The 27,414-nt window shown below is 44.1% G+C and overlaps 1 protein-coding gene across 2 annotated transcripts; it reads right to left on the bottom strand.

The window, feature by feature from the left end:
• Nucleotides 1–825: 825 nt before the first annotated feature.
• On the bottom strand, nt 826–26,545 carry olfm1b (olfactomedin 1b; the record flags this gene model as incomplete). 2 transcript variants are annotated; one of them, XM_083982965.1, is made up of 6 exons in its annotated part: nt 826–1,500; nt 6,531–6,637; nt 14,211–14,430; nt 17,036–17,191; nt 18,465–18,614; nt 26,480–26,545. In XM_083982965.1, the coding sequence occupies 6 exons, from the start codon at nt 26,543–26,545 to the stop codon at nt 826–828; spliced, it is 1,374 nt and encodes a 457-aa protein (XP_083839091.1). The 2 variants fall into 2 exon arrangements, with proteins under 2 accessions (XP_083839091.1, XP_083839090.1); XM_083982964.1 differs by lacking the exon at nt 26,480–26,545 and adding an exon at nt 19,991–20,140.
• Nucleotides 26,546–27,414: the final 869 nt, after the last annotated feature.

The raw sequence follows: 27,414 nt of genomic DNA, 5'->3' as shown, positions 1-27,414 counted from the left end.
TCATTGGGACCTTGTGGCCGGGACGAGGGGGGTGCGGGGTCCAGTCCAGTCCGAGTTTTTTTTTTTTTTTATATTACCAACCAGTCTTTATTTCAGGACCCTCCCCTTCCCCTCCTCCTCCCCCACCCACCGTCATGACCTAAAGAAAAAAAGTTCGGCAGGGAGGATTTCTGATTTCTGCAGAAAGAGCCGGAGCCACAGGAATGAGCTGAGGGTGATAATCCGTAATATAAAAAAAAAAGGCGTGTTGATGTTCATCGATGTTGTTGTTGTTGTTGTTGTTAGTTTTTTTTTGGCATCTGTTCTTATTCTTTTACATCTGATATAGTATATTCTACTTTTACAATCATTTTCTATGCGGCAAAACAAAGAGTTTCATTCCAAAATAAAAAATACCTCTAATAAAATGATGGCAGCTAGTAAAATAAAATCTACCGTATGTTCTTTTAAAACTTTGTAAAGTCTTTTTTTATTTACAGGACGCTTTAGGTCTGTGATATTAACCCCTGAACACCCACTGGCCTGGGCCTGCTGGGTGTTAAGGGGTTAACTGATAATATTTTTTTCTCTATAACAAATATATCACATTTTGGAATGAAACCCTTCAGTTGTAGGTTTTTTTTTTTCAGTGTCATGTATATGCACATTCAATCCACTTTTGCATTCACTGTAGATTCAGTCCGTCAGTAAAAGTTATTGGATGTTATAAATAGAGCAAATCTTGCCGTCGTTGAGTCTTTTTCTTTCGCAGATATATTTTCGTATATGGGGGAGATCTCTACACAGACAATATGTATGTTATGCACGTAATCCGTCGTCCCGTGGTTACAGTTCCTCCGAGCGGATGACGTGGAACAGCGTGACGTTGTACAGCACCTGGTGGCCATTGTTCCAAGCGTAGAGTGCACGGTCACGCGGGTTGTAGTCCAGCATGGAGATATGCGAGTACTTATTCTGGAAGGCAATGTCGATGTACTCGTAGGTGGAGGAGTTGGTGGAGTAGGCGTAGTAAACCTTGGTGCCTCCTGAGTAGCCGTTGGTGACGTAGAGCGTGCCGCAGATCATGAAGGACTCGCCCGCGCTCCGCTTGGGGTGGTTGGTGGTCCAGCTCTTGACGATCTGCAGCGTGTTGGGGTTCAGCTTACTGATGACGATGTTGCCGGCGTTCTGGTTGGTGGCGTACACCGCCCACAGGCCGCCCTCGTCCACCATCAGGTCAATGTCGGAGTGGCCCCCCCAGGCGTAGTGGTACGCATTGTTGAAGCCGGCGTAGTCGAGCTGCCGGGACTTGCTGATGGAGGAGGTGCGGAAGTCGAACTTGATGATGACGTGGCTCTGGAACTTGTTGAAGTAGATGGAGCCGTTGTAGACCACCTGGCCCGTTCCCGACCACGGGTGGGGCAGGCGGTGGGACGTGAAGTTGTCCGACGTCATGAAGTCCTGCATCGACTTGTACTCCCGCACGAAGCGGTTGTTGTGGTAACCGTCCATGTACCAGACCTTGACAGAGAAAAAGGAAAAAGAAGGAAAGGTCGGTTACATTCTGACATCCCACCATTTAGACATACCACCATTCCAACATACCGCTATTCCGACATGCAAACGTTCCACCATTCCAACAAGGCTTTCAATATAAGGAAATGTGCGTTACTCAACAGGTGACTCCCATCTTCAAGACATGCTGATAGAGCAATATCCACATGGTTCTGCGTCTTTTTACTAAACTTAACCAACTCCTTACCACCATTCCAACATACCGCTATTCCGACAAGGCAGCAGAGCGCAGACATTGACTAGTCTGCCTGTCTAGCCTCTACCTGGTCTTTTTACTAAATTTAACCAACTTCTTTCATCATTGCCTAAGCCCAACCAGTGCAAAAATCTTTTGGGGAAAAAATACGCTATTAACTCTTTCGCGACCATTGACGAGTTAACTCGTCACAGCCTGCCGAACGTTAACCGTTTTTTTTACAGATTACGATAATAGACACTCTGAGGTACCCTGTGTGTGAATATGGTAGTCCTCTGATATGTAAAACTGTTTTAAACTAAAATCAAAACATAATGTTTTTTATAAACTGTGTGATCTTGGTTTTGTTTGAGTAATCGTTCTCCTTGAATGCTGCTGTGGGGGCAGCCTGCAGCACTGTGCGGCTGTCGGCTACAGTGTTGCGACTTCCTCGCTGAATCTGGCGACTTTCCAAACCCTCTTTTGACAAAAGCGACCGACGACAAATGTGGCGACTTTTACCGGTGCTGTTACAAACGTTTCTGGTTTGGAGACTCGGATCTGAAAGCCCGTTATCACGGCTGTTTTCACGGCGCTGTGCAGCAGAGCGGGCGCTCTGCAGCGGGGGCTGTGACCGACCGCCCCCGCCCCAGAGCACTCATCGCCGGCCAGTCACACAGCAGTGTCCCGGAGCTGCTGCGCTGCGGCCAGAGACCCACACCGCTGCACCGCTGCTCTCCAGGCTGCCACACCCCCCAGATTTACCTACAAATATATTTATTTAGCCGTAGAAATGATTTGGGAGACATGCCACACTGCAGAGTAGCGGTAAAATGAGCCGATTGCCACTTGACACAAAAGTGCGTTTTTCTCTGAAACTAGAGCGGGAGCTCCGTTTTTGGAGAAACCCAGCTCTCTTCTTCTACTTCGTCCTCACGAACGAAACGGCGGAAAAACTTGCCGTTTTTTCGTGGAGCACGTTGTAAAGTCACTCTTCAATCACGTGAAGACCGTTTGTTTCTAGGTGACGTACAGAGTTCGGTTCGACGTTAGATAAAAGGTAAACAAATAGCCAAAAACATGTGGTCCTGAGCGGATGTGCTGAGGAATTAGTGTGGTCGCGAAAGAGTTAAAGGAATTGTCAGAAAGGCGGGATGTTTAAAAAAACAAAAAAATACCGTCATTCCGACCATAGGAGGCAAAAAATTGGCGGAATTATGGGACGTTTGATAGAAAATAAGTGTTACCATTTAGACAATTAATAATAATAATAATAATAATAATGATACATTTTATTTATAACGCACTTTTACAAGTGCTCAAATACACTTTAGAGACCTATGTTGGACTGGTGGGATGTCGGAATGGAGGTTGCCCCCCCCAGAAAGGTCGGAAGAAGCATCAGCATCACACAGAAGCAAAGTGCATCACAGCTCGATGTCCTATCATCATCATCATCATCATCATCATCATCATCATCATCATCACCACCACCATCACCAATCCTCATCATCTTCATCATCTGTCTGCGCGTCCTTTTGTGAATATCACACTCTGGTATGCGGATCACTCGCTGAATAAATCAAATCACAGACGTCAACAAGCATCCCAATTAAGTTAGCGGCGCTGAGACTTCCACACCAGCTTCTGAATACAAACAGTGGAGGAGGGATGACGGCCAGGAGCCGGGGGCCTCGCAGGGATAATGCCCATCACTCCACATAAAAGGCTCGACTCAGCTGCTTCGACCCCCGGTTTCCTGTTGGGCCCCCGTGGTGCCGGGCAGAGAGCTCTCTCATCCCCGGAGCCCTGGAGGCTCAAGCGCTTCCTCCTCCTCCTCAGTCTCGGCGGGACCGAGTCACCTCGAAGCCTTTTCCCCTACCGACCTACAGTTGCTCCTTCTTCCACGTGCTATCTCCTGTGATTGACTTTAATAAAAAAATAAAAAAAGATAACAGAGGAGTCTCCACAGGCCCGAGGAAGAGACCAAGAAAAAAAAAAAAAAAGAGCAAGGTGAGGAAACCCAGAGATGAAACGAGGTGAAACAGGCCTGTCTGCTCTCATCAATTAGACTCATTCTTCCTCCTCTGCTCTTTGATAACGCAGCACGTCTTTCATGTGTTCTGTTCAAAATGTATTAGTTTCTACAAAAAAAAAAAAAGTTGTCTTTACTGTATGCTAAATATAATCTTAGTCAGCAGTACGTTCAACCTTGCTGCTGTGAATTTTTTAAAATATACACTTTTAAACAGCCGGTGTTGTCATGACAATTAGCCTTCAAGAAGCAAACTGCAAATTTACACAAATACAGCGCCGCATGCTGCTGCTGCTGCTGCTGCTGCTGCTCAACTCTCTCCTCCCATGTGACATTGAGGGTTCAGTCTCTTATTAAAGTGTCTAATAAAGCGGCTGCACAAAGACCATGTTCACGCTTAGCAGACAAATAAACTTCCCTGTTATCTCCAGCAGCTTCCTGTTAAAAACCTGCACACATTTATTTATCCCCAGCATTTTGGTTTTTTAATGCGAGCAGAGCATTAATAAACGCAGGCTGCTGCATTCACTCTGACCTCTATCATATAGGTGAAGGTCAGCATTAACTTTCAAGACAGGCAAACAATTTTTATTGCCGATATTGAGCTTCTTCACCAAGGCGTAGGAGGTAGGGGGGAGGGGGGGAGGGGCGAATCAGCATGCAGCGTTCACAGCCAGTGGGACTGGACTCATTGTTTGTGCAGGTCAAATATTGGCGTGTTAATTTTTCATGTGTTACATGGTTTTTAACAAAATGTTTCATATTCATATCACCGTCGAAGCTGCACATGTTTCCAGGTGCAGGTAGCTACAGTGATGTAATGATTATAAAGCGTATAAAACACACAAACACATACACACACATACTCGGAGTGCAGGGCTGGCTCTCGTGTCAGCACACAGCAGCAAGCAGGGTCAAATTACAGGATGGAAAAATGTGGAAGATGAAAATGTATCACATTCGCTGTATCTGCTCAGTCTGAGTGCTGCTCCTGCATTGATAAAGCAGCTAAAAACGACCAATTTCCTGTTTTCTAATCAATCATAAAACAACCCAGAATCAATCGGCACACACACAGAGCAGAGTGGGCACGATCATCATCAGCCTGGCTCTGTCCCACAACAACTCAGCCCACCAACCGGCCTCTCTATAGCTCACTAATTGTGGATTTATGAGTGGTTATGTGCACAGATTATTACTGGCTGGACTGGGAGCAGAGACTTACTGGAGTCCTGTCGTCATGGTGATGTGATGTTGCACAAAAAAACCCTCCATGAAACCACAATTTGCACAGATTACATGCTAATGAGTGACCTGCAGCTGGAAAAAGCTAAACTAATCCAAGCTAACTGGTAGTATTTTATACCTCCTAGTGCTAACTTTGCTAGCAATGCTAAATCCATACTTTATTCTTTCATTTTTAATCCAAGACTCCAAACGGCAAACGTTAAATGTCAAATTCTGCACAAAAAAAGGGACTTAAAAAGGGATACTTCACCCAAAATAATTCACCAATTTTCTACTCACCGTCATGCCAAGGAAGGGTTCGGAGAATGTTCGGAGTTATCAAAATGTTTTTGGAGTTCCAGGGGGGGTCCGACTGGCAACAGACTTTCATATAATGGCGGTGGATTGTGCTCAATTTTGAATGGTCCAAAACACACACTATGAAACATCCAGATACCTCCATACTGCTCGTCTGTACTGACCCAAGTGTCCTGAAGCCTCCACATGAAAAAGTTGTTCATAAAAAATTCATTTGATCTCTGTTTTTATCCTTGTTGTAGCAGTAGCTCCCAGTGGCTGTGCGAGATTTGCTGCGAGATGTTCTTCCATGTTTACATCATACATCCAATGGTTTACAACGACGAACGAACATCTTGCAGCAAATCTTGTGCATGCGCACAAACATCTACAGAGCCACTGGGAGCTACTGCTACAACAAGGCTAAAAACAGACATCAAATTATTTTTTTCCGAACAACTTTTTCATGTGGTGGCTTCAGGACACTTGGGTCAGTACAGATGAGCAGTATGGAGGTATCTGGATGTTTCATAGTGTGTGTCGGACGATTCAAAAGTGAACTCTATCCACCGCCATCATATGAAAATCCGTTGCCAGCCGGACCCCCCCTGGAACTCCTAAAGTGTTTTGATGACTCTGAAAGTTCTCCAAACCCTTCCTTGGCATGACGGTGAGTAGATGATTGGTGAATTATCGATTTTGGGTGAAGTATCCCTTTAACCCCTTAACAGCCATTGATGCTGGGCCAGTGGGTGTTAAGTGTTAGAATTAAAACAGAGAGCCAGAAATAATCAGATTTATGGATTAAATAAGAATCTGTGTGATTTAAAAAAAAAAAGAAAAAAAGAAAGAGCAGTTATGTACACAGATTATTGGCTGGACTGGGAGCAGGGACATCTGGAGTTCCATCATCATGATGATTCTGCATGAAAACCCTCCATGAAAACACAATTTAAACAGATTACATGTTAATTAGTGACCTTTAGAACAAGCTAAACGAATCCAGGCTAATTGAGGTAATTTGCTATTGTTCTGGATGGTGTTTGAGGTTTTCCAGAACCAACTCGCAATGCTACAGCCATACTTCATTCTGCAATAAATTGGCCGTTTATTCATTGTTAACCAATGAAACCAAACTTAAAACCTCAAATGTTGGGCCTGCCGGGTCCTGGGCGGACAAAAAAAAAGTGAAGATGAGTAAAAATCTGAATGAACTCTATTGCGTGCGTGATGTGTACGTACCCGTGTGTCTCCTTCAGGGGCCAGGGGGTCGGTCATCCAGGAGCCGAACCTGGACCCGGACGTCTTGATGGTGATGGGGTCACTGATGCCCGTCAGTTTCCCGCATGCTGCGAACGAAACAAAAAAGCGCCATGGGAACATCTGGTGGAGGATTTCACACTGACTCACTCACTCCCGGTTACATTAAAACCCAAATGTGTTTCTCCTGGAGGACGATGATGAGCAGAGTGGACATCCGGCTCGTCTCCATGTCTCTGTCTCTCTATCTGCACACTGTACTGTACTCAGGGTCGTTGCTAGGAATTCTGGGCCCCCTAAAGAATACTCAAGTGGGCCCCTCCCCCTAACTTTTCCTTTTTTTTTCTTAGACTACGTATGTATTATCGTTTTTTATTTAGCCTTCTTTGTTTTGATGCTAATGCAGCATTACACTGCAAAAACTCAAGTATCTTAGCAAGAATATTTGTCTTATTTCTAGTCAAAATGTAATTTCTAGTCAAAACAAATCTCATTCTACTTAAAATAAGACTCATCATATTAAAAGCAGCTTGTTTTTAGACACTTTTTTACTTCTTTCAAACATATTTTCACTTGGAATATGTAGAAAAAATCTGATAGTGGAGCAAGTTTTTCTTCCTTATTACAAGCACAAAAAACTTACTTTCACTGGCAGATTTTTCTATTTATTGTGAATTTAAGTGAAAATTATCTAAAAACAAGTTCATTTTTAGGTAATGAGTCTTATTTTAAGTGGAAAGAGATTAGTTTTGACTAGAAATGAGACATTTGGACAAGAAATAAGACAAGTATTCTTGGAAAGATGTTGAGTTTTTACAGTGTACTATGAGTATTAGTCAGGGTTTTACGCAGAATAAATCAGTCATAGCCTACAAAGATTAGACTACTGGGGTTTTTTATGGGCCCCACTGGGTGCTGGGCCCCTAGAATTATCATCACCTTTCTCCCCTATACAACGGCCCTGACTGTACTGTACATGAGGTGCTTGTTATTCAGCACACACATGCTAATGGCTGTTTTACTCTGTGTGTGAGGAAGTGTGTGTGTATATGTGTGTGTGTGTTGTGAGCTGCTGCAGTGTTAATTAGCGTTGACTGAGGTGTTGATGTGAATTTGACAAAGCTAACACCGGGTTCTTTGCCCCCTCGTGACGGAGAGCCGGCGCTCGCACTAATATCCCCCCTTTTTTTCTCTCTTTTCTTTTTCTAATGAGAGACAACAACAACAACAACGACGATGTCTCCACGACGTCCCCGTAGTTTTGGACACGGGCCATTTTACAGACGATATTTCTACAAGACAAAGGTCAATGAGACGATTCTGATGAGCTCATTTTTTCCTACGAATGCGCTGAATCGTTTTGATGTGCTAATTTAAAGGGTGAGACTGTGACGATGGCTCATTTTTGGGGGTTTTCATTAGCATCTCTCTCTCTCTCTGTCGCTGCATCCATTAACCTCTCTGTGCTGTAACGCTCCCTCTCATATCTCCTGTTTTTCTGAAACAGTCATCCAGATCTTTTGTCGTTTCTCGGGCGTCTTTTTTTTTTACAGTGAAACTTGTGCCGTCGCCTCCATGTTGGGAGCGCTTGTCTGCCTCTGCGGGGCGACATATGTCATGTCTGCATGCTGCTGCTGCTGCTGCTGTTGCTGAGTGTGTATGTATGTGTGTGTGTGTGTGTGCAGGCGTCGCACCTCGGAGACGGCGGCTGACAGGCGAGCACATGGCCACATGAGCAGCGTCTTACTACAGTATTTCTAGTGGAGGCTGAGTCCCTTACATAACCCTCAGTGGGATTAGAGGCTGCAGTAATACACTGGCCATTGATTTATTTATTTATTTCCTCTAATCATGCCTCTATCTTTAGATGACAACTACTATTGCTGCTGCATCTGCATTCAAGAGATCCACACACACACACACACACACTGGGTCTAATCTCCGTTTGGCCTGAATTTTCCCAGGGCAGAGCAAATGGGAAAAAACCTGATGATGGGACCTGAAGCTGATTTAACAATGAAAAATAAAAACAAACACATGAACCTTTACTACGAAATGTGAGGATTTAGATAAAGATTTACTGTGAAGAAGGTTTGTTTGTTTATACATAGAGGAGAGAACTTATTTTTTGGGATGTGGCTTTGAGTGTTTTCAGATAGGAGAAAGAAAGAGAGGCGGTGACCTTCTTATCTAAGCCAAATAATGTGGAGATAAAAACTTCAATCTGTCAATTTTTGGTCTTGATTAATCAGCCAGCTCTTTATTTTGTCTATAAACTGTCTGAAAATAGTTTAAATTCCCTCTAGAAAATGTTATTTCCAACTATTGCTGCTCCATTATGGAGAAAAATTATAATGAAATCACGATTATTGACAAAATTATGTCTTTAAGACATATAAACTCATAAACTCTGCTAAATAACATGCTTAAGTGTCTCTTTCAGAATAATAGTCTAGGTTTACTTGCACAAATGCAAATGACTAAGTAATCGGTTTTCCCCTGATCATATTAGTTTAGAGATCGTTTGCAGCCAAAATCAAACTCAAAATCATAATGTCTATTAATTACACAGCTCTATTTCTAACACCACAATCATCAAATGTCTTACTTATGTATTCTGCACGAAACCCTAAATAACAATCTAGTACAATGAGAGAGAAAACTTTTTAGATCATTTTCTGATCAACAGCACAGCAAAAAACTGTGAATGCAACAACAGCAAATACTTGCACTGCAAAAACTCAAAATCTTTCCAAGAATATTTGTCTTATTCCTTGTCAAAATGTCTCATTTCTAGTCAAAACTAATCTCTTTCCATTTAAAATGAGACTCATCACCTAGAAAAATAACCTGTTTTTAGATCATTTTCCCTAGTTTCAAACAATGTTTCAAAGCAATTTTTTGTGCTTGTAATGAGAAAGAAAAACATGCCCCACTATCAGATTTTTCTACTTATTTCAAGTGAAAATGCTTGAAAGAAGTTTAGAGAAGTGTCTAAACAAGCTACTTTTTAATGTGATGAGTCTTATTTTAATTCTTGTTTTGACTAGACATGACATTTTGACAAATGTTCTTGGTAAGATTTTGAGTTTTTGCAGTGTATATTGTGGTTTGACCTTTCATCTTCTTTTGCTGTAGTAAATCACTCTCCTGTAAACTCTGCCTCACCTCAGTTTCCCTGTTTTGTCTCTGAGCTGCTGTCGCTGGTTTCCTGTGTGTGTATGTGTGCGTGTGTGTGGGGAGAGGGGGGGGTTAGTTGTAAACTGATGTCACAGATTTCTTTCGCACCATTCAGGATTTAGCAGGATTTGGAAGCAGAGGTGACCGCCGGGTCACCGTCAATCAAATCTGATCAAAAGCCACGCCCACTAACACCAGATTAGCCGAGTCTGACTCTTCATCAATGAATGGAAATAATCCACTAATACGTTTCCTCATGCTGTGTTCATTTCATGTTAAACACTTTTGTGTTCCCGGTCAAAAATAACCGCTCTATTAAGACTCGTCAAATAAAACTGTATTAATACATATGTATATTATCATCAATTTCTCTCTGTTATTTATGGCCTGTATGCCTCATTCATCTGAGCTAATGCATCTGGAAAATGAGGATGTTTGAGCTCAGTTTTTTACACTAATTGTAGTTCCCCCATTCATTTCTAATGGCCGGTCATTTTTGACCGGCACAACAAGAGTGGACAAAAGTTGAATAAAAAGCACAAAGTTGTATGCAAATAAATATAATTCATTTTGTCTGTTGAAATCCTCTTTGTAGACAAAGTCATGGAGTCTTAGGTCAGTCTGATCACATTAACTACATTTTTCAGAGATAAAACTTTTAAAACGGTCAAACTCGACCAGAACATAACAATAGGGTTAAATCAATGCATGGTTTATCGGCCCATCGTCTCCTTTTACTTTGAAGACTGTGATGAATTAATGTTATTCTAATAGAAAAACACCACATGGGTTATAATAAACCATCATTCACACAGGAAATGAACCTGTAAGTCGAACAGAGAGAGAGAGAGAGAACTCGGTTGTTTGTAATGAGCTATATATTGATTCAGCAGCATGTGAACTCCACTATATTATTATTATTATTATTATTATTATTGTGGCTGTGATTTTATTCCACACAGAGGAGATTGAAGGTGAGGAGTCGGACCATGGCAGCAGCAGGTAGCCTGGTGTTCAGCTCTGACCTTGCTGCTCCATTCATCAGTATTTTGTTGTGCAGGACTTCCAGATTTGCCTAAAGCTCTAGTTGTTCTTGTTTCTGTGTGTGTGTGTGTTCGGTGTGTGTCTGCCTTCCTGCCTGCACCACGTTAACGTTTTTTGCCGTGACACCGGGTGATTTATTTATTTGATTATTGCCCAGCAGCAGGCCTGGCGTGTCCTCTTGATCGATGGCCATTGTGTCCCAGCAGCCGCCGGGTTGTTAGTCTCTCCGGCACAAAACAGCTTGAAGGACAGCTCTGTGGGGACCCTGCTTACTCTCTCACTCTTTTCCTGCTCGCCTTCACTTTATCACTCCTTCCCCTCCCTTCTTCTCCACCTTCTTCTCTCACTTTTTCCTCCCTGCCTGCTCCATCTATCTATTATTCAGCACTTAAATTCCCTCTTTCCTTCTCCATCTCTTTCCCGGTTCTTGTTGTTGTTGTTGTTGTTTTGGTGTGGATGCTAATACGACTAGTGACCTTCGCCGGTTTAATCTCAACGACGTGGAGTGTGCTGCTGGTGCTGGTGCTGGAGTGTATTTGGTTGCGCACTATGCATGAGCGCCTCCGCAGTCGTCTGAAGATGAAAGGAAGTAGGCGCCCTCTGTTCTCGCCTGAGCCGGTCCCTTACTGGGTGACCTCGCCTTTATCTCGTCTGATCCCTCACACACACACACACACACGCACACACTTATACACACACACACATGCACACTGACTGGAGTGACTCCCAGTGACTGCTCTCTGCTCTCCTATCTTAGGCAGCTTCTGACCACAGATGTGAGGGATTGGGGCAGATGTGCATTGAACTGAGAGTGAGAACATGGACAGGACTCTCAGGAAAAAGAAAGTATGGAAACACTTTACTTGAAGGTCTCATCATAAGAGTGACATGTCATGAACATTATGTCATTGTCATAACACCCGGGTTTGTAGGGTTAGGGTCAACTGAATGACACTTAATAACAATGTTATGACATGTTAATGACTGTGACATGTGTGAAGCTGATTTAACAATGAAAAATAAAAACAAACACGTGAACCTTTACTACGAAATGTGAGGATTTAGATGAAGATTTACTGTGAAAGTTTGTTTTCATAGAGGAGAGAACTTATTTTTTTGGATGTGGCTTTGAGTGTTTTCAGATAGGAGAAAGAAAGAGAGGCGATGACCTTCTTATCTAAGCCAAATAATGTGGCGACAAAAACTTCAATCTATCATCTTTTGGTCTTGATTAATCAGCCAGATCTTTATTTTGTCTATAAACTGTCTGAAAATAGTTTAAATTCACTCTAGGCAACGTTATTTCCAACTAGTGCTGCTCCATTATGGAGAGAAATTATAATCACCATTATTTTGGTCAATAATGAAATCACAATTATTGACAAGATTATGTCTTTAAGACATATAAACTCATGAACTCTGCTAAATAACATGCTTGCGCATCTCTTTCAGAATAAAAACCCAATAGTCTAGGTTTACTTGCACAAATGCAAATGACTAAATAATCGGTTTTCCCTGATCATATTAATTTTGAGATTGTTTGCAGCCAAAATCGAACTCAAAATCAGAATGTCTATTAATTACACAGCTCTATTTCTAAGGCCACAATCTTCAAATGTCTTACTTATGTATTCTGCACGAAAACTTAAATAACAGTATAGTATGATGAGATCACATTTTCATCTCTTATGACAGTGTCTGATGAGACCTTCAAGTAAAGTGTTACCGAAAGTATTAACCAGAGAGCCCCAGATAAGTCGTAATCATCTTCTTCTTCTTCTTCCTGTACTCATATCCAATTTAAAAACAATGGCTGTCTCTCTCTCTCTCTCTCCACAGAAACAGAAACAGCAGGAACCGGATCCACAAAGTTCCTCCCGGTTTGGTCCTGTCATCCTGCGCCGTGAATAATTTGATGCTGGGACACAATATACCTGTGATGTGCGGCGTGTAAGTGTCTCTGTGCTTGCTGCAATATATCTTAGTCACTGTGGTGTGTGTGTGTGTGTGTGTGTGGGTGTGCATCTATTAGCACCGTGGGCCCTGACAGAGGTGTGAAGAGCCGGAGACAGGGGGCTAAAAGCAAAGATAAGACTGTGATTGAATCAAGCGCGCTGAGTCAGTGGCTCTGCTCCTCTGTGTGTGTCCACCCGTTAACATGGACACCGTGTATAGGACTCCACTCCACACGCTCTTATTGTGAAATTCACCATAGATTTGTGCAGGATTCTGCATTAAACTGTAAATGTGCATGTTTCTAAACAGATCCAGAGTCAACAGGTGGCTCCTATGGGGCTCTGCAATCATTATTGATCCATTATTTACTTGTTAAATAGTCAGGAAAAAGCCTGAGCCAAAGATTCTCAAATGGTTTGTGCTTTGTTTGCTTGTCTAAGGTTTTCACTTTGCAATGATACGTGTGGTAAATACATCAATTATGCAAATGATGTGAGCACAACTTCAACATTTGAGGAACTTTCTGATTGATAAAGTAGCTGCACAACTAATCATCAATATATAATCAGATTTGAACCATGGCCAAGTGTTAATAATGCAGATTTGTATGTGTCAGTGTTGTTGTTGTGCATTGTTATAATCACAATGTGATGTTTTTTCTCTTTTGCATATGATGCAGCAGCTCTGCTAGTTGGAAACATTACACAACAATTGATCGCTGATCGATTTCCTGTCGAGTGACCAGATGTTTCAACTCTCTAGTTTCTTGTTTCTTGTTTCTTTGCAGGATGAATGTGCAGAAGATACAGATGTTACCTCCAGCTGTGTGTGTGTGTGCATGCACAACCTTCACCATCAGTTCACCTTGAGAGAAACCAGTGGGCAGCAGCAGGTAGGAAACAGTCTGTGTGCATGTGTGTCTGTGTGTGTGTCATATAAGCCTGTGTGATGTGTCGATCACAGTGTGTGTGTGTCATCATGTGAATATTACGGTGGCCCTGAGGTGCAAATCACAACAAAAGAGAAAACACGATTACTATTACTAAACACAACAACTCTTTTGCTGTTGTGTTTTCTCATTTGCCGTTGTGTTTTCTCTTATTGTGTTATGTTTTCTCTTTTGCCATTGTGTTTTCTTTTTTTTAGAATAGAATAGGAATAGATACACTTTATTGTCATTCAAAATACACAGTGTGCATAGAACATGTGTTTTGTTTTCTCTTTTTGTGCTGTGTTCTCTCTTTTTGCTGTTGTGTTTTCTCTTTCTGTGTTGTGTTTTCCCTTTTTGTGTTGTATTTTCTCTCTTGCTGTTGTGTTTTCTGATTTGCTGTTGTGATTTGCACCTCTGGGCCACCGTACAGTAGAATATGCCTGAGCATCCTTCTCTCTCTGTCCAGTCATACAACAAAATCATGTGTGAGTGTTTGTGCATGAAACAACATGTGTATGTGTGTGTGTGTGACAACAACTTTCTGTGCCTACCTAATTTTTGCATGCATGCTCGGAGTCTCTCCTCAAGATTTGACACTCTGTTGTGGAGCTCCTCGTAGTCATAGGCCCCCATCTCCTCCTGAAGTTCGCTTAGAACTGACGTCAGATTCTGGACCTCCTCCTTAAACTGCAATACCAATTTGGCATCGGCTTTGTACTCCTCCAACACTGGTATCAACGGTCTAAGCTCCTCCATTTTCGCTTTTATGGCCTGAAAGGATTAGAATAAGCTCGGTTGAGTGTCATGCGCGACAAAAAAAGGAAGTCCCGCTGTCCATGAAAGAAAAAGAAAAGGAGGGGAAGTAAAAAAAAGAAAGTAATAAAAGAAAAAAACACCTGTCTGACCTGGCTACTCTGACTCTGACTCTAATCCTGCCTTTTGTCACTGACATGAAAACCCCCTGTTTGTGTCCATGTTCAGTGTATTTTGTGTTCTGTGTGTCCGTGCAGGTGTGTGTGTGTGTGTGTGTTGTGTGTGTTTCTGAGCAAACAAACAAACCCGCCCCCCGGAGAAGGAGAATATTCTCCGCCCCGCTGGACGACTGGACGAGCAGAGCAGAGCAGAGCAGAGCAGGTGGCTCCGTCCCGGGCAAAGTGAGCAGCCGTTTTAAAAAGCAAGCCCTCGGTACACCGACAACAATTGGGAAAGCTCTTTATTGGTCATCATCGTTTAAAATGCAACATCGTATTAAGGGTTACATGCTTTTACATGTCACACACAACAAAGTGTCTCGAATTGTACGTCTATAGTTTTTACGTATAGATTTGTTGAGTAACCAAATATGCATAGACAAAAGCCAAGGAAAATAAAATGAATAACAGCAATTGATAATAATAAGAATAAGAAGAATAATGATAATAAGAATAAGAATAAGAATAATAAGAGAAGTAATAATAATAATGATAATAATAATAATAATAAATGTATTTACTTTTTAAAAAAGCTTTTAAATGGAAAACTTTAACAGCAGTAACATGCAGGAAGAGATCAGTGGTGGGTTGGTTTGGGAGAGGGGGAGGGTTTCTTAGTCTTAATGGTGCTAAAGATAAATTAACTGTTTGACGCCCAAATGCTCTCAGTACTGTGGCCCAGCTCAGGGGAATCTGGAATTGACCTGCCTCTTCTTCCCTGTGGCTCTCTTTACATGTCTTAAAGTTAGCCCTGCAAGCAAGAAGACGACAAAACTGTTGACAGGGGCTAGAGCTTGCTAACCTATCTAACAGACACACAAACAAACAAACAAACAAACAAACAAACAAACCAACAAACGCACACACACTTTAGTAGCAGTAAATGCACTTGGGACAGGTTACAGTAGTAATTGCACAACACATGCACTGAATTGAGCATGCACAGATGACAGGGTCACAACACGGATGTAGAATGACAGAAACGCTGAAGATGCTTTTGGCTCAGGTGCTAAATGACATTTTATTTTTTAACTTTTCTTTCAAGTTGGAGCTGAAATTACTAATTGATTGGTCGATCAACAGCGAAGGGAAAATGTCAACTGTTTTTTTCAGAGTTGGTTAAACGTTTAATAGGAAGTCATTTTCCGACTGAGAACAGCCAAAAAAATCATTGGTTCCAGTTTCTTAATTATGGAAATTGTCTCGTCTCTACTGTCAGAGGAAAATTAATATTTTTCATTTGAGCAAAACGAGCGATTTGTTGACATCACTCTGGGATTTAAGGAACTTCCTACTGTCTACTGACATGTTAGATTAGATGTAGGTTATAGTTTGAGGTGAGAATCTGCATCTTGTTGGATAAAAAATTAAATTTGGAGTTAACCTAAACCTGTTCATTTTAAAATCACGAAAAATAAAGAAACGTGTTAATCGAAGCGATAAACTTGAATTTCTCAAAGGACTGTATATGCTAGCACAAGACAATGCAATAAAGCAAAAGCTTATTCTACACTTAAATCACATGACATGTCACGTGACTGCTCATGTCATGTGTTTGCACTGCAGATTATAATCTCTGTAAAAATCCCTGAAACATAGTCGCCATCAGATTCAAGAGGCTTCATTTCCCATGCGCAAATTTTTCGCATTTTATTGAATATTACGAAGGCCAGTGCAGCGGATTCAATCAAAATCACTTTACTTGCTTGAGTACAACTCGTGCACAAGAAAACCAAACGGGAATATTTTGGCTGGAGTTTAACGTTTAATGTTGAATTTACGCAAATTACATGGATGCCACGAATTTGCTTATTCGCGCCGCAGCATTCCCATCATTCGCGCCGCCGCCGGCACAACTTTGTGTGTATTTGCGTCTTTGCATTGATTTAGCATGTAATATAGTTGCACGAAAACTCGACACCATGTTTAAACTGAAGATGAGAAAACCTGCTGCTGTTTGCGTTACATTACTCAGTGGAAATGCAGATCGACTTTTAAAGATTAAGAAATTTGCTCATTTATTTCCTGCAAAACTATATAAGACTCCACTACAGGTGTGAACATCATCTCACCACTGCATGGTCATTGGGATAAACCTGAAATTTGCCTTTAAACCTCAGTTTCCTGATTTTTCTATTCTGAAATATTACATTAAATCACCTTTTAGTTGATTTAAGACTCAAAGTGAGTTGAAGTTGAATAATAATCCAAATTCTTGCAGTTTTGTTTATATATTTCAATCATTTACTCTCTTTACTGAGCCGTCTCCACAGCGGGAGCACTAACAGAATGAGTTGAGCTGGGTTTGATGGCATCTACAGAGCAGCCGTGAAGCTTCTACACAGGATGGAGGTTGGGTTTGGGGGTAACTGGGTCAATGGCTGGAGACGCGCGTGGCTCCGTACCTTGTATTGCTTGGCGATGTTCTGCTTGTGGTTCTCCTCCACCTGCCTGAACTTGGTCTCCAGACCGCGGAGCTGGACCTCCATCTTCTCCACATACTGCAGGTCCCTCTGGGTCCTCTGGTCCAGCACCTGGATGGACTGGGTCATGTTCTGGACCTGCACATTGGATCATCGGAGGAATTTTTTTAAAACACACACACACACACACACATCTCCACCAAACACATTCAACAGACTTTGAATATGTTGCTTGTGCTTTGGCATCGTCCCGTCAGTGAGTCACACACCCTGACATCAGGCCAACTCGCAGTCTGGGGCCTCACACACACACGGTGCAAGTGTAGCATGCAAACTGCTGAGACACCCTCCATTAACTTGGCTCCAAGAGAGATCTGCTCTGCTATGCATTAATAATAATACCCATCTCTTTCCTTTAAAGGGATAGTTAAACATTTTGGCAAATTGGCCCATTGCCACAATCCCTATAGTCATAGCAGTAGGTTCGTTACCTTTAATTGTCGGTGCAAGCTATTTTTAGAACGGCGGAGCAGAGCCGCGAGCTGCTCAGAGCTACGCTAAGGAGGAGGCTAATGGGATTTCTTGGTTTCCCTCATCAAACTCATCAAATACACAATCCAACAACTCCAAAACGCTCTGGTGGACAAGTTGTGACCTGCACATTCACCACGCTATGAGATAATAACAGAACGTTACCAGACAGAGTTGTTTTAGAGGTAAATTCATGCAAAACGGGGCAGTTTTTCAGCAAGCAGTCTCTGTATTTCCCTCTAAAACAACTCTGTCTGGTAACGTTCTGTTATTATCTCATAGCGTGGTGAATGTGCAGGTCACAACTTGTCCACCAGAGCGTTTTGGAGTTGTTGGATTGTGTATTTGATGAGTTTGATGAGGGAAACCAAGAAATTCCATTAGCCTCTGTAGCGTAGCTCTGAGCAGCTCGCGGCTCTGCTCCGCCGTTCTAAAAATAGCTTGCACCTACAATTAAAGGTAACAAACCTACTCCTAAAACTATAGGGATTATGGCAATGGGCCAGTTTGCCAAAATGTTGAACTATCCCTTTAAATGAAAAGGGTTTTGTTATAAATGTGCTTAAATATTCCTTTTATGTGTGTATGGACGTAGATGTGGTAGAGGGGTGAGGGAGTCCCGGCTTCCAGTCTCTGGGTGTTGAGCTGCGTTGCATCATTAGATGCATGGCTTTGTGGGTGTGAGCAGCACAATGGAAAAGGCGTAGCGCTGCCTCCCATGATGCCTGTCGGGGGTTTCCAGGGAGCTCATTAGAGCATGAATCCCACTCGTGTCTGACGGGCAAGAGGTGACGCGAGGAAGAAGCTTTTTTTTTTCTACGCCTGGTAGGTGTTTGCTGTGTAACGGCGGTCGTCCCGAGGTCGGAGGCGGTTTGGTTACCTTCTCTAACAGCTGCCTCAGTTGTTTGGTGCGGGCATCCCGTGAACACATGGACTGCTGCGGCGCCACCACAGTGCAGACACACCTTCCCTCACTATCCTGGGCTGAACTGTACACCTGCCACGACTCCTCTGGGTTTGCTGGCAACACCTGAGGACAGAGGAGATGGAAGAAGAGAGATGGATGGATAGATGGAGGGGAGAGAAAGAAAGAGGAGTTAATTTATAAAGCTGGCTCCACCCGGTCTGCACCATCACTCTGTGTCTTCATAGCCACACAAAGGAAAAAGATTGCAGCCAATCACATGTGGAGGCTGGAGCTACACCCATTATTCATTAGGTTGTGTGTGTAAAAAGCTCCTGAGAGTAAAAGTGTGAGGTGTCTGACGTCAGGAGGAGAAGTTTTTTTTCTTTTTTTTTCTTTTTTCCACAGTCCCACAATCCTGCTGATTGGGAAAACGACTTTGACAGAGACGAGAGACGTCGTTCATCAGGAGCATCAGCAATAAAAATGATCAGCGGAGCAGGAGCTGCTGATTGATTCAATTAGCGAGAAGGACTTGACTTCACACAATCCTCCTCTTCACACCGCCTCCAAATAAAAAAAAAGAAAGAAAGAAAGGAGCAATCAGAGCGGATGATGGTGGAGCTGCTCTGTTCCCTGAAGGATGCTGCTGACAAGACAAAGAGGAGAAAACCACAAACCTCCTCCTCCTCCTGCTCTTCCTCCTCCTGCACGTCTCCACATCTGGATGCTGCTGCTGCTGTCACACTGATGAAACACCAGCTCTTTGAAATCTAACCCTGCATCCATTTATTCATTCCCCCCTTTTCCCCTCTGCATCCATTCAGTGATAACCCTCCACTTGACAGAGCTCCCCAACATCATCCAGGCTCAGACTCAGCTCCCCTCCTGCCCCCCTCTGCCCCCCCCTTTCCCCACCTCATCCCTGCATCCAGAGCCAGGAGTCTGACAGAGAGACAAAGAAACGCTTCATCTCTTGACTCTGTAGCAGCAGCAGTTGACGCTGATCCCATTCACACGGAAGAAGAATGGGAAAATAACACCGCTTTGAAATCTGTCACATCAATGAATGATCATTTATCTCCTGCAAATGGATCGCCTTGCTTGCTTTTTAAAAAAAAAAATATTATTATGATGATTATTTCTAACAATAACCCTAAAGCAGATAAGTTTCTCCACTTTAGTGCGGGATCCAGCAGCCCAGTGGCATCTGGAGGAGCCACATCAAACAAGACATCGCAGCAGGAAGGATTTCTCTGAAGCCTCTCCAAGTGGTGATTTTCTTTTCTTTCTCTATTTTATTTTTTATATCCTATACTTTTGACGCGCGCCGTGCAGGAGCGCATCACTCACACACATGTATCAACTCTGAAACGCGCTCGAAATCTCACTCTTGTCTATTTTTGGAGCTCATTAAATTTAGAAAAGATACCAAAAAAAAATGTTTAAAAAAAAAAATGCAAAAAGCAGCCGCAGGAAATATGCGAAAGTTGCGCACTTACTCCAGTGCTCCGGTCCGGATATCCTCCCTGCGCCGCCGTGAGCTTGGTGGTGTTGAGCCCCACCAGAGAGGGGAGGGTCTGCGACATCCAGTTGGTGATCATCGCCATGGTGCTGAGCACGACGCCGATCTTCAGCAGAGGCACCGACATCTTTGCGCGCTGCTCGGGACTTTTTCAATTTTTTTTTCCAATTTTTATTTTTTTATTTTTTACTTCTTCATTCTACAGACTCCAGCGAGAAACAACGGAGGCGAGTCATCATCATCATCGTGGTGGTGGTGGTGGTGGTGGTCGTGGCGCGTCCCAGAGCTGCTGCGGCTGCCTGATCCTGATCCTGATCCTGTTGATGTTTCACCCGGGACTCCGGCTCCGTGGCTCTTTTTTTGGACATCTCCTCCAGTCAAGTACCTGACGGCGGAGAACGAGTCGGACGGACGGACGCGGTGCGGGAGGAGGAGAAGAAAAAAAGCCCCGAAAGTGGTTGTGGGGAGAAATAAAAGAAGAGGATGGATGGAGAGATAGATGGATAGATGGAGAGATCAAACTGCAGCAGTGGCTCCACAAAAGGAGGATGGAGATAAGGATGAGGAGGAGAAGCAGCTGGAGGAGAAACGTCCTCTGGTATAAGACAGGAAGAAAAAAAAGCTCCTCTGCTCTGTCCGCGTTGTCCCGCACACTGCTCACTGCCTCTCTCTCTCTCTCCGCTCCACCGTTACTATTTCGTTCACGCCCGTCGGTCGGTCCGCCTCCTGCCTGGGTGCGCGCTGTGATTAAGTGCCACTGACTACACACACACACACACGCACACGGGCTGCTCCAAATGGATGAGAGGAGGGAGGAGGAGGGAAGAGGAGGAGGTACTACGGATCTATCTATATCGCCCAGACGCAATGATGTCAGCCAGGTTGTGGGTCCGTACCGTGGTAATATCTGGAACTGCGCCGGTTGTTGCTGCTGTTGCTGCTGCTGCTGCTTGTGGACCGGCCGGCCGACACCGCGCCTCCCCAGAGGGAATGACAATGAGCCGCTGGTCGGCCCACACTGATGCTGAGTTATTATTTATAGCAGACTGTGACATTTCTTCCTCCAGTGCCCCAAAAAATAAGAGGAGGAGGGAAGGAAGAGGAGGAGGAGGAAAGGAAGAGGAGGATCGGATCTCTCCTGGTTAAAGTGGCCTTCATTTAAACTCGCATGTCACAACACACACTAAAACACTTAAGTTGTGCACAAATGTGTGGATGCGAGGCGAGTGACAGCAGGACTGTTGATGGTTTATTGATGATGTGATGATGCTGAACTGAAGCCTCGAGCTCCTGCAGGACGATGGAGGGTTGTTTTTTTTCTTTTCTTTCTATCATTTTAATTCGTGAGACTCTGGCGCCATCGTGTAGCTGAGTTTGGTGTTGCTGCAAATAAAATTAAAAAAAAAAAAAAAAAAAACCTGAGAGGGCTTTTATACTGAAAGGTAAAGGCGGATGACAGGGGGAATAGAGCGTATACCTTTCAAAATAAAAGGAAGGCAGCATCAAAACATCCCATTTGATTGATTTACACAGTGAATCTGCAGTAAATTGCTGCTCAGGTCGCTGCTTTTTGTGCATAATGAAGTGGAGCCGGTCGGTGCACGTGGGTTTAACGCAAGACCGTGCACACAGGAGAGGTGATACTGCAAAAAGGATAAATAGTCAATGTTCAGAAATGACAAATAATTAATCTGCTCAGAGTCAGAGAGTCCACAGCAGCCTTTAGGCAAATACTCTGTCGGCCTAAATTGCAGCACTTGCATGATACATGAGCCTCCTCCCTTCCTCCCTTCTCTCCAGAAACAGCAGGAGTGGCTCCGTGTCCGAGGTTATATCTGTCGGCTCCATAATGCATTTCTCTGGTTAAGACAAAAATGGAAAAGAGGAAAGTGAAATCTCACTGCACCTCCCCCCTCTCTCTTTCTCTCCACTTCCTCTCTCTCATCTCTCTCTCATGTCTTTGTGGCCTTGGAGGTGAGGAGGAGTTGATGCTTCCACAGGTGACCGCGAGGAGTCGGTGTTGGGGTCAGCAGCTCCGTGCAGATCCGACTGGTTTTCTCTCAGCTGCAGGATCCCAACAGCTACAGCTCAGTGTTTAAAAACCCTCCTGTTGTCCTTCTGGGTCAAACTGATCTGTTCCCTTCCTCCATCCTCCCTTCTTTCCTTCCTTTCTCCTTTACACAATCCTATTTGCCTTCCTTCCTTCCTTCCCTTCGTCCTTTCTTCTTCCTTCTTTTTTGACCCAATCTGTTCCCTCCCCATCTATCTTTCCTTCCTTTTCCCTTCCTTCTTTCCACAATCCTTTTCCCTTCCTTCCTTCCCTTCGACCTTACTTCTTGTTCCTTCCTCTTTTGATCCAATTGACCTGATCTGTTCCCTCCCTCCATCTTTCTTTCCTTCCTTTTCCCCTTCCTTCCTTCCTTCCACAACCCTATTTGCCTTCCTTCCTTCCCTTTGTCCTTCCTTCTTCCTTCTTTTTTGACCCAATCTGTTCCCTTCCCCATCTATCTTTCCTTCCTTTTCCCTTCCTTCTTTCCACAATCCTTTTCCCTTCCTTCCTTCCTTCCTTCCTTCCTTCCTTCCTTCCTTCCTTCCTTCCTTCCTTCCTTCCTTCCTTCCTTCCTTCCTTCCTTCCCTTAGTCCTTACTTCTTGCTCTTCCTCTTTTGATCCAATTGACCTGATCTGTTCCCTTCCTCCATCCTCCCTTCTTTCCTTCCTTTCTCCCTTCCTTCTTTACACAATCCTATTTGCCTTCCTTCCTTCCTTCCTTCCTTCCTTCCCTTTGTCCTTACTTCTTCCTTCTTTTTTGACCCAATCTGTTCCCTTCCCCATCTATATTTCCTTCCTTTTCCCTTCCTTCTTTCCTTCTATTTTCCCTTTGTCCTTACTTCCTTCCTTCCTTCCTTCCTTCCTTCCTTCCTTCCTTCCTTCCTTCCTTCCTTCCTTCCTTCCTTCCTTCCTTCCTTCCTTCCTTCCTTCCCTTCGTCCTTCCTTCCTTCCCTCCTTTCGTCCTTCCTTCCTTGACCCAGGAGGACAACAGGAGTGTTAACAGCAGCAGCAGCAGCAGCAGCAGGAGGAGGAGGAGGAGGAGGAGGAGGAGGAGGAGGAGGAGGAGGAGGAGGAGGAGGAGGAGGAGGAGGAGCGACGCTACAGGTGCACTGATAAAAGACGACTGACTAGAGGGAACAGATCAATTAGTCATCCAGTCACTCAGTCTGTTCATCGCAGAGATTGATCGGCAGGTTTGACAATGAATTAGAATCACGCTGCAAGTGCAACACACACATAGAGACTGAATGATTGTGTCTTTTTTTTTTAAGAGATGTGGCTCTGACATGTAGACACATCAGACAGTATCACTCTGTGGAAAGAAAAACCTTAAATGCAGCAGAGAAGCTGTTGGACTGTACTGTAGCCTACTGTACTATACAGTAGCAAACAGGTGTTTAGGCTGTTCACACACACACACACAGAGGGATCTCATACTCACACTCACAAAAGAAGCGGAAAAAAAATCACTTTCCTGCAGCCGCCAAGTGCACCACAAAAGGCACCACATCTCCACCTACTCCACTTCTGCTCTCTCGCTCTCTTTCTCTCTTTTGCTTCATCGCTCCACCAGCCATACTGAATAATAAATAGCTTCAACCCCAGCTGCCAATCACACCACGCATATTGCAATTCAGCTCAACTCCGTCTCAGTTTCTCACATAAAGCTGCCGGATTGATTCTTTCTCTTCTTTCTTTTTCTTTTTTTTTTTTAACTTTCATACATTAAAAATCCCCCCCCTCTGTTTCAGAGCTGGACGCCGTTCATGCATCATTTCATATTAAGCAGCGTGGACGTGGACAACGTGTTTCGCAAAGCAGATTTAGTCCTTTAAATGTGAAAAATTCCCTCTGTGCGTACAGTACAGTAGTTGTTGTGCATTCACACGAATCCTGAAGAAAAAAAAGAAGCTTGACTGGGGCAGATGTTGCACAGCACTGCGTTGCATGATGGGTATTTTTTTTGTAGGACGATATGTAGGTTGCATGGTGTCAAAGGCTGGGTGGTGGTGGGGGGATGCCATCTGTTTTTGTCAGGTGTCAGAGAGAGACGCTCCAGGACGCGTCGGGCCTGCAGCGGCAGAGAGGTGAGGAACAGATGCCGCTCTGGCTGCTTTACTATTCTTCACCACGCCAAACGCCATGAAGGCAGTCGCCAAATCCTTCAGAGATCAGGGGATGGGGGTTGGTGGTAGAGGTGAATAAATGTGGGCAGAATTAAAAGAGAAGGGTTAGGGTGCGTGTGCTGCTAATCAGGCGTCTCCTCGGCCAGATGTTGTCACAGGGAAAGAGAAAGATCTGCAGCTGTCTGAAGCCTGAGACTCGTGAGGCGAGCGGTTCATGGTTAATGTGGTCGTTAAGAGAGGAAGGGGGGAGTGTTATTGTTCGGCATCAAAAGGTGGAGGCCGCGCTCGCTGCCTGGTGATGATGAGTAATCTGGCTCCGTCGCTCTGGATGGATACACCTCTCACTTCTTCTCCTTCTTCTTCCTCCTTCTGCCTTCAAACAGCGCGGGGTTGTGATGTGGAGAGGCCTGCTGCTCGTCCTACACTCCAAACGTGCTGCAGCTTCTTTTTTTTCTTTTTTCTAAAGTATAAATAGAGCCTGTCAGTGCTGCTTGTTGTGTGTTTCTGTGGACTACTATCGACTTACCTTCAAGCAGATGACACACAAACACACACACACTGAGGCCATCAGAGAGAGAGAGAGACACTGTCACTGTCACCGTTACCGTGAACCCCCGGGCCTAAAGTGTAACACGCTCTCCTCCTCTTCCCTCCTCCTCCTTCGCTTCCTCCTCCCTTTCTGACGGATGGCCTCCATCAATCAGTGCAAATAGCCACATTGTTCGATTGTGTCAGCATTTTCCTGCACTCTGCTGCCGCTGGATGCTGCTGCTGCTGCGAGTCCATGCGCTCCACCACCACGTCGTTCGGTTGCAAAGGAGGGATGGAGATAAAATAACAGCAGTAATAACTGTGTGTAAGCTCACAGCTTTGATCAATTTACAAATCAAATTCCACATGAATGTCAAAGCCAAGCTGTTGCTTCATGAATAAAAAATACCTCCGCTCTCACATAAAGCGAAAAGAGGGGCCGACGCTCCTCATCAATTCAGGGGGAAATCAATCGCTGTCGGGGGCAATATTATATCAATATTGTTCTAACAACACATCGCGGGGGCAGGGGGGGGTTTGTTTGTTTTTGCTGCAGCCGACTATATAGTTCACCACCGCCATCACAACATGTTTTATTGAGTTTGTCACTTGGAGTGGTGGAGATGACTTTATTGATAGTACCTCAGTGGCACATTTGATTTTTTGATTTTTTTTTTTTTACACTCACTCTCCAATTACCAACAGCACAAATGGATTCACACACACCACACCACACTGAAGCCTATGAAATATGACTCTGTGTGTGCAATGTGTATGCACGGCCAATTAAATCATCACGTTCCTCCATCCAGTGGTGGCAGGGCCTGCAGTAAATAATATTAATCCCTCACTTCACCTCCTCCTTCACCCATCCATCCATCCATCCATCCTTCCTCCTTCCACTATTCCCATTGATTGATTGATGCATAAAGGCAACAGTTCCCCCATGCTGCAAATGGCTTCTTAGACAGCAGGAAGTGATCAGAGAGGATGAGCTCTGATTTTTCTTTACTGAACTGTGTGTAGCTATGTGTTGTTTGCATTTTTATTTTTTTTTATTTTGCATTTAGCTAGACTCAATGTTCTCTTCCTCCCCTCCACACTAAAGTCACAGTGTGGTCACTGAGCATGCTCACAACAGCACCTTTCTCTCCCAGACACTGCATTTGATTGTTGAGCCCTGAGGAGCAGCAGCAGCAGCAGCAGCAACAACACCGGCCTGCAGGCGGCAAATCGCCTTTTAGAATATTATTTATATTATATTATAGGCTATTGATTATCGAGACCGTATCAACTCAGAGAGGAAGGGAAGGGAAGCGAGCGAGGGAGGGGTGGAGAGAGATCGAGCAGCATCAGCATCAGCTCTCCCCCGGTATGTGGCCGGTGTGACAGCCCCGGTGGTGGAGGTGGAGGGAGGAGAGGAAGAGGAGGAGGAGAGAGGCTGAGCCGGGCTCTACGTGGATCTATCCGCGCCCCCGTCAAGCACAATGCATTCACATCATGTAATCCCACCCGTTAATCTGTTTAAGCGGGGTAGAAGGGGGAGGGGAGGGGGGCTAATTCACCGGGGCTCTTTAGACGAGGTAACCCGGTAATCTCTAAACGGATCTGGAAGCCAATTAAAAAAAACACACACATATACAAGCGAAAGGAGGTAGGAGGAGGTTGGAAAATGGCGTTTATAGGCTACATTATTAATAATATAATAATGATAAAATAAACATTAATAATAATAATAGTGGTAATAAAAAAAACCTACTTGGGTGAGTTCTGTGCCCATGAAGATGAGGAGAGTCAGAGTCAGGAGCTTGCTCGCAGGCTGCATCTCTTGCCTCCGGTGTGTGTGGACCAGCGGTCTCACATGCAGATCGAGTCCCTGTATGTCCCCCCCTCTCGCGCGCTCCGGTCCTCTCCTGCCTGCCTGTCCTCGCGCTCCTCTCTTCTTGATGCGCGGTGTGGAAGCGGCGGCTCGGTTCCTCTTCCTCTTCTTCTTCCTCTCTGTGTGTCCTCTCTTTTATTATCTTATTATTATTATTGTAGCAGAGAGCGACGGATCTGTTTGACCGACTCGACTCTGTGCATATTCATTTCATATCTGGAGCCGATCTTCAGTCCGCGCCTCTTCTCTCTTCTCCTCTTCTCTTCTCTTTTCTTCTCTTCTCCTCTTCTTCCCCCCTCCGCTCTCTCCGTGTGGCCGCACTTGTTTATCGCTGCTGCGCCGGCACTGAGATGAACATTGGGCTAAAGACGCGCAGACACTGAGCTTGTCTCCTCTCTCTCACACGCACACACGCACACACACACGCGCAAAACACACACGGTGATTTTACAAATAAATAAATAAATAAAAAAGGCTTCACTCTGATATTGCCAAAAGTTTACCTCCCCGCCTCAAGCTGCCGTATCAGCTCTCGATGAAAAAATGAGGGTGACGGCGCTGTGTGCATGGTGCTGAGAGCGGAAGTTGCATCGCACCGCGGAGAGGGAGATTTAAACTGGCAGCAGCAGCAGCAGCAGCATCAGCAGCAGCTCAGTGTCCAACATCACACACACACACACACTGGGACCCAATCAGTATCTATCCTTTATTATAGTCTTTTTCTTTTTTTTATTGTTAAAAAAATGTGTTGAATCCATTTCATAATGAAGAATAGAAGTTGCAGGATAAAGTAAATTGCTCTCTCTTCCTCTCAA

Source organism: Trachurus trachurus (assembly GCF_905171665.1).
Source record: "Trachurus trachurus genome assembly, chromosome: 12".
Classification (NCBI taxonomy): Eukaryota; Metazoa; Chordata; class Actinopteri; order Carangiformes; family Carangidae; genus Trachurus; species Trachurus trachurus.
This window is presented reverse-complemented; position numbering and strand designations above follow the sequence as displayed.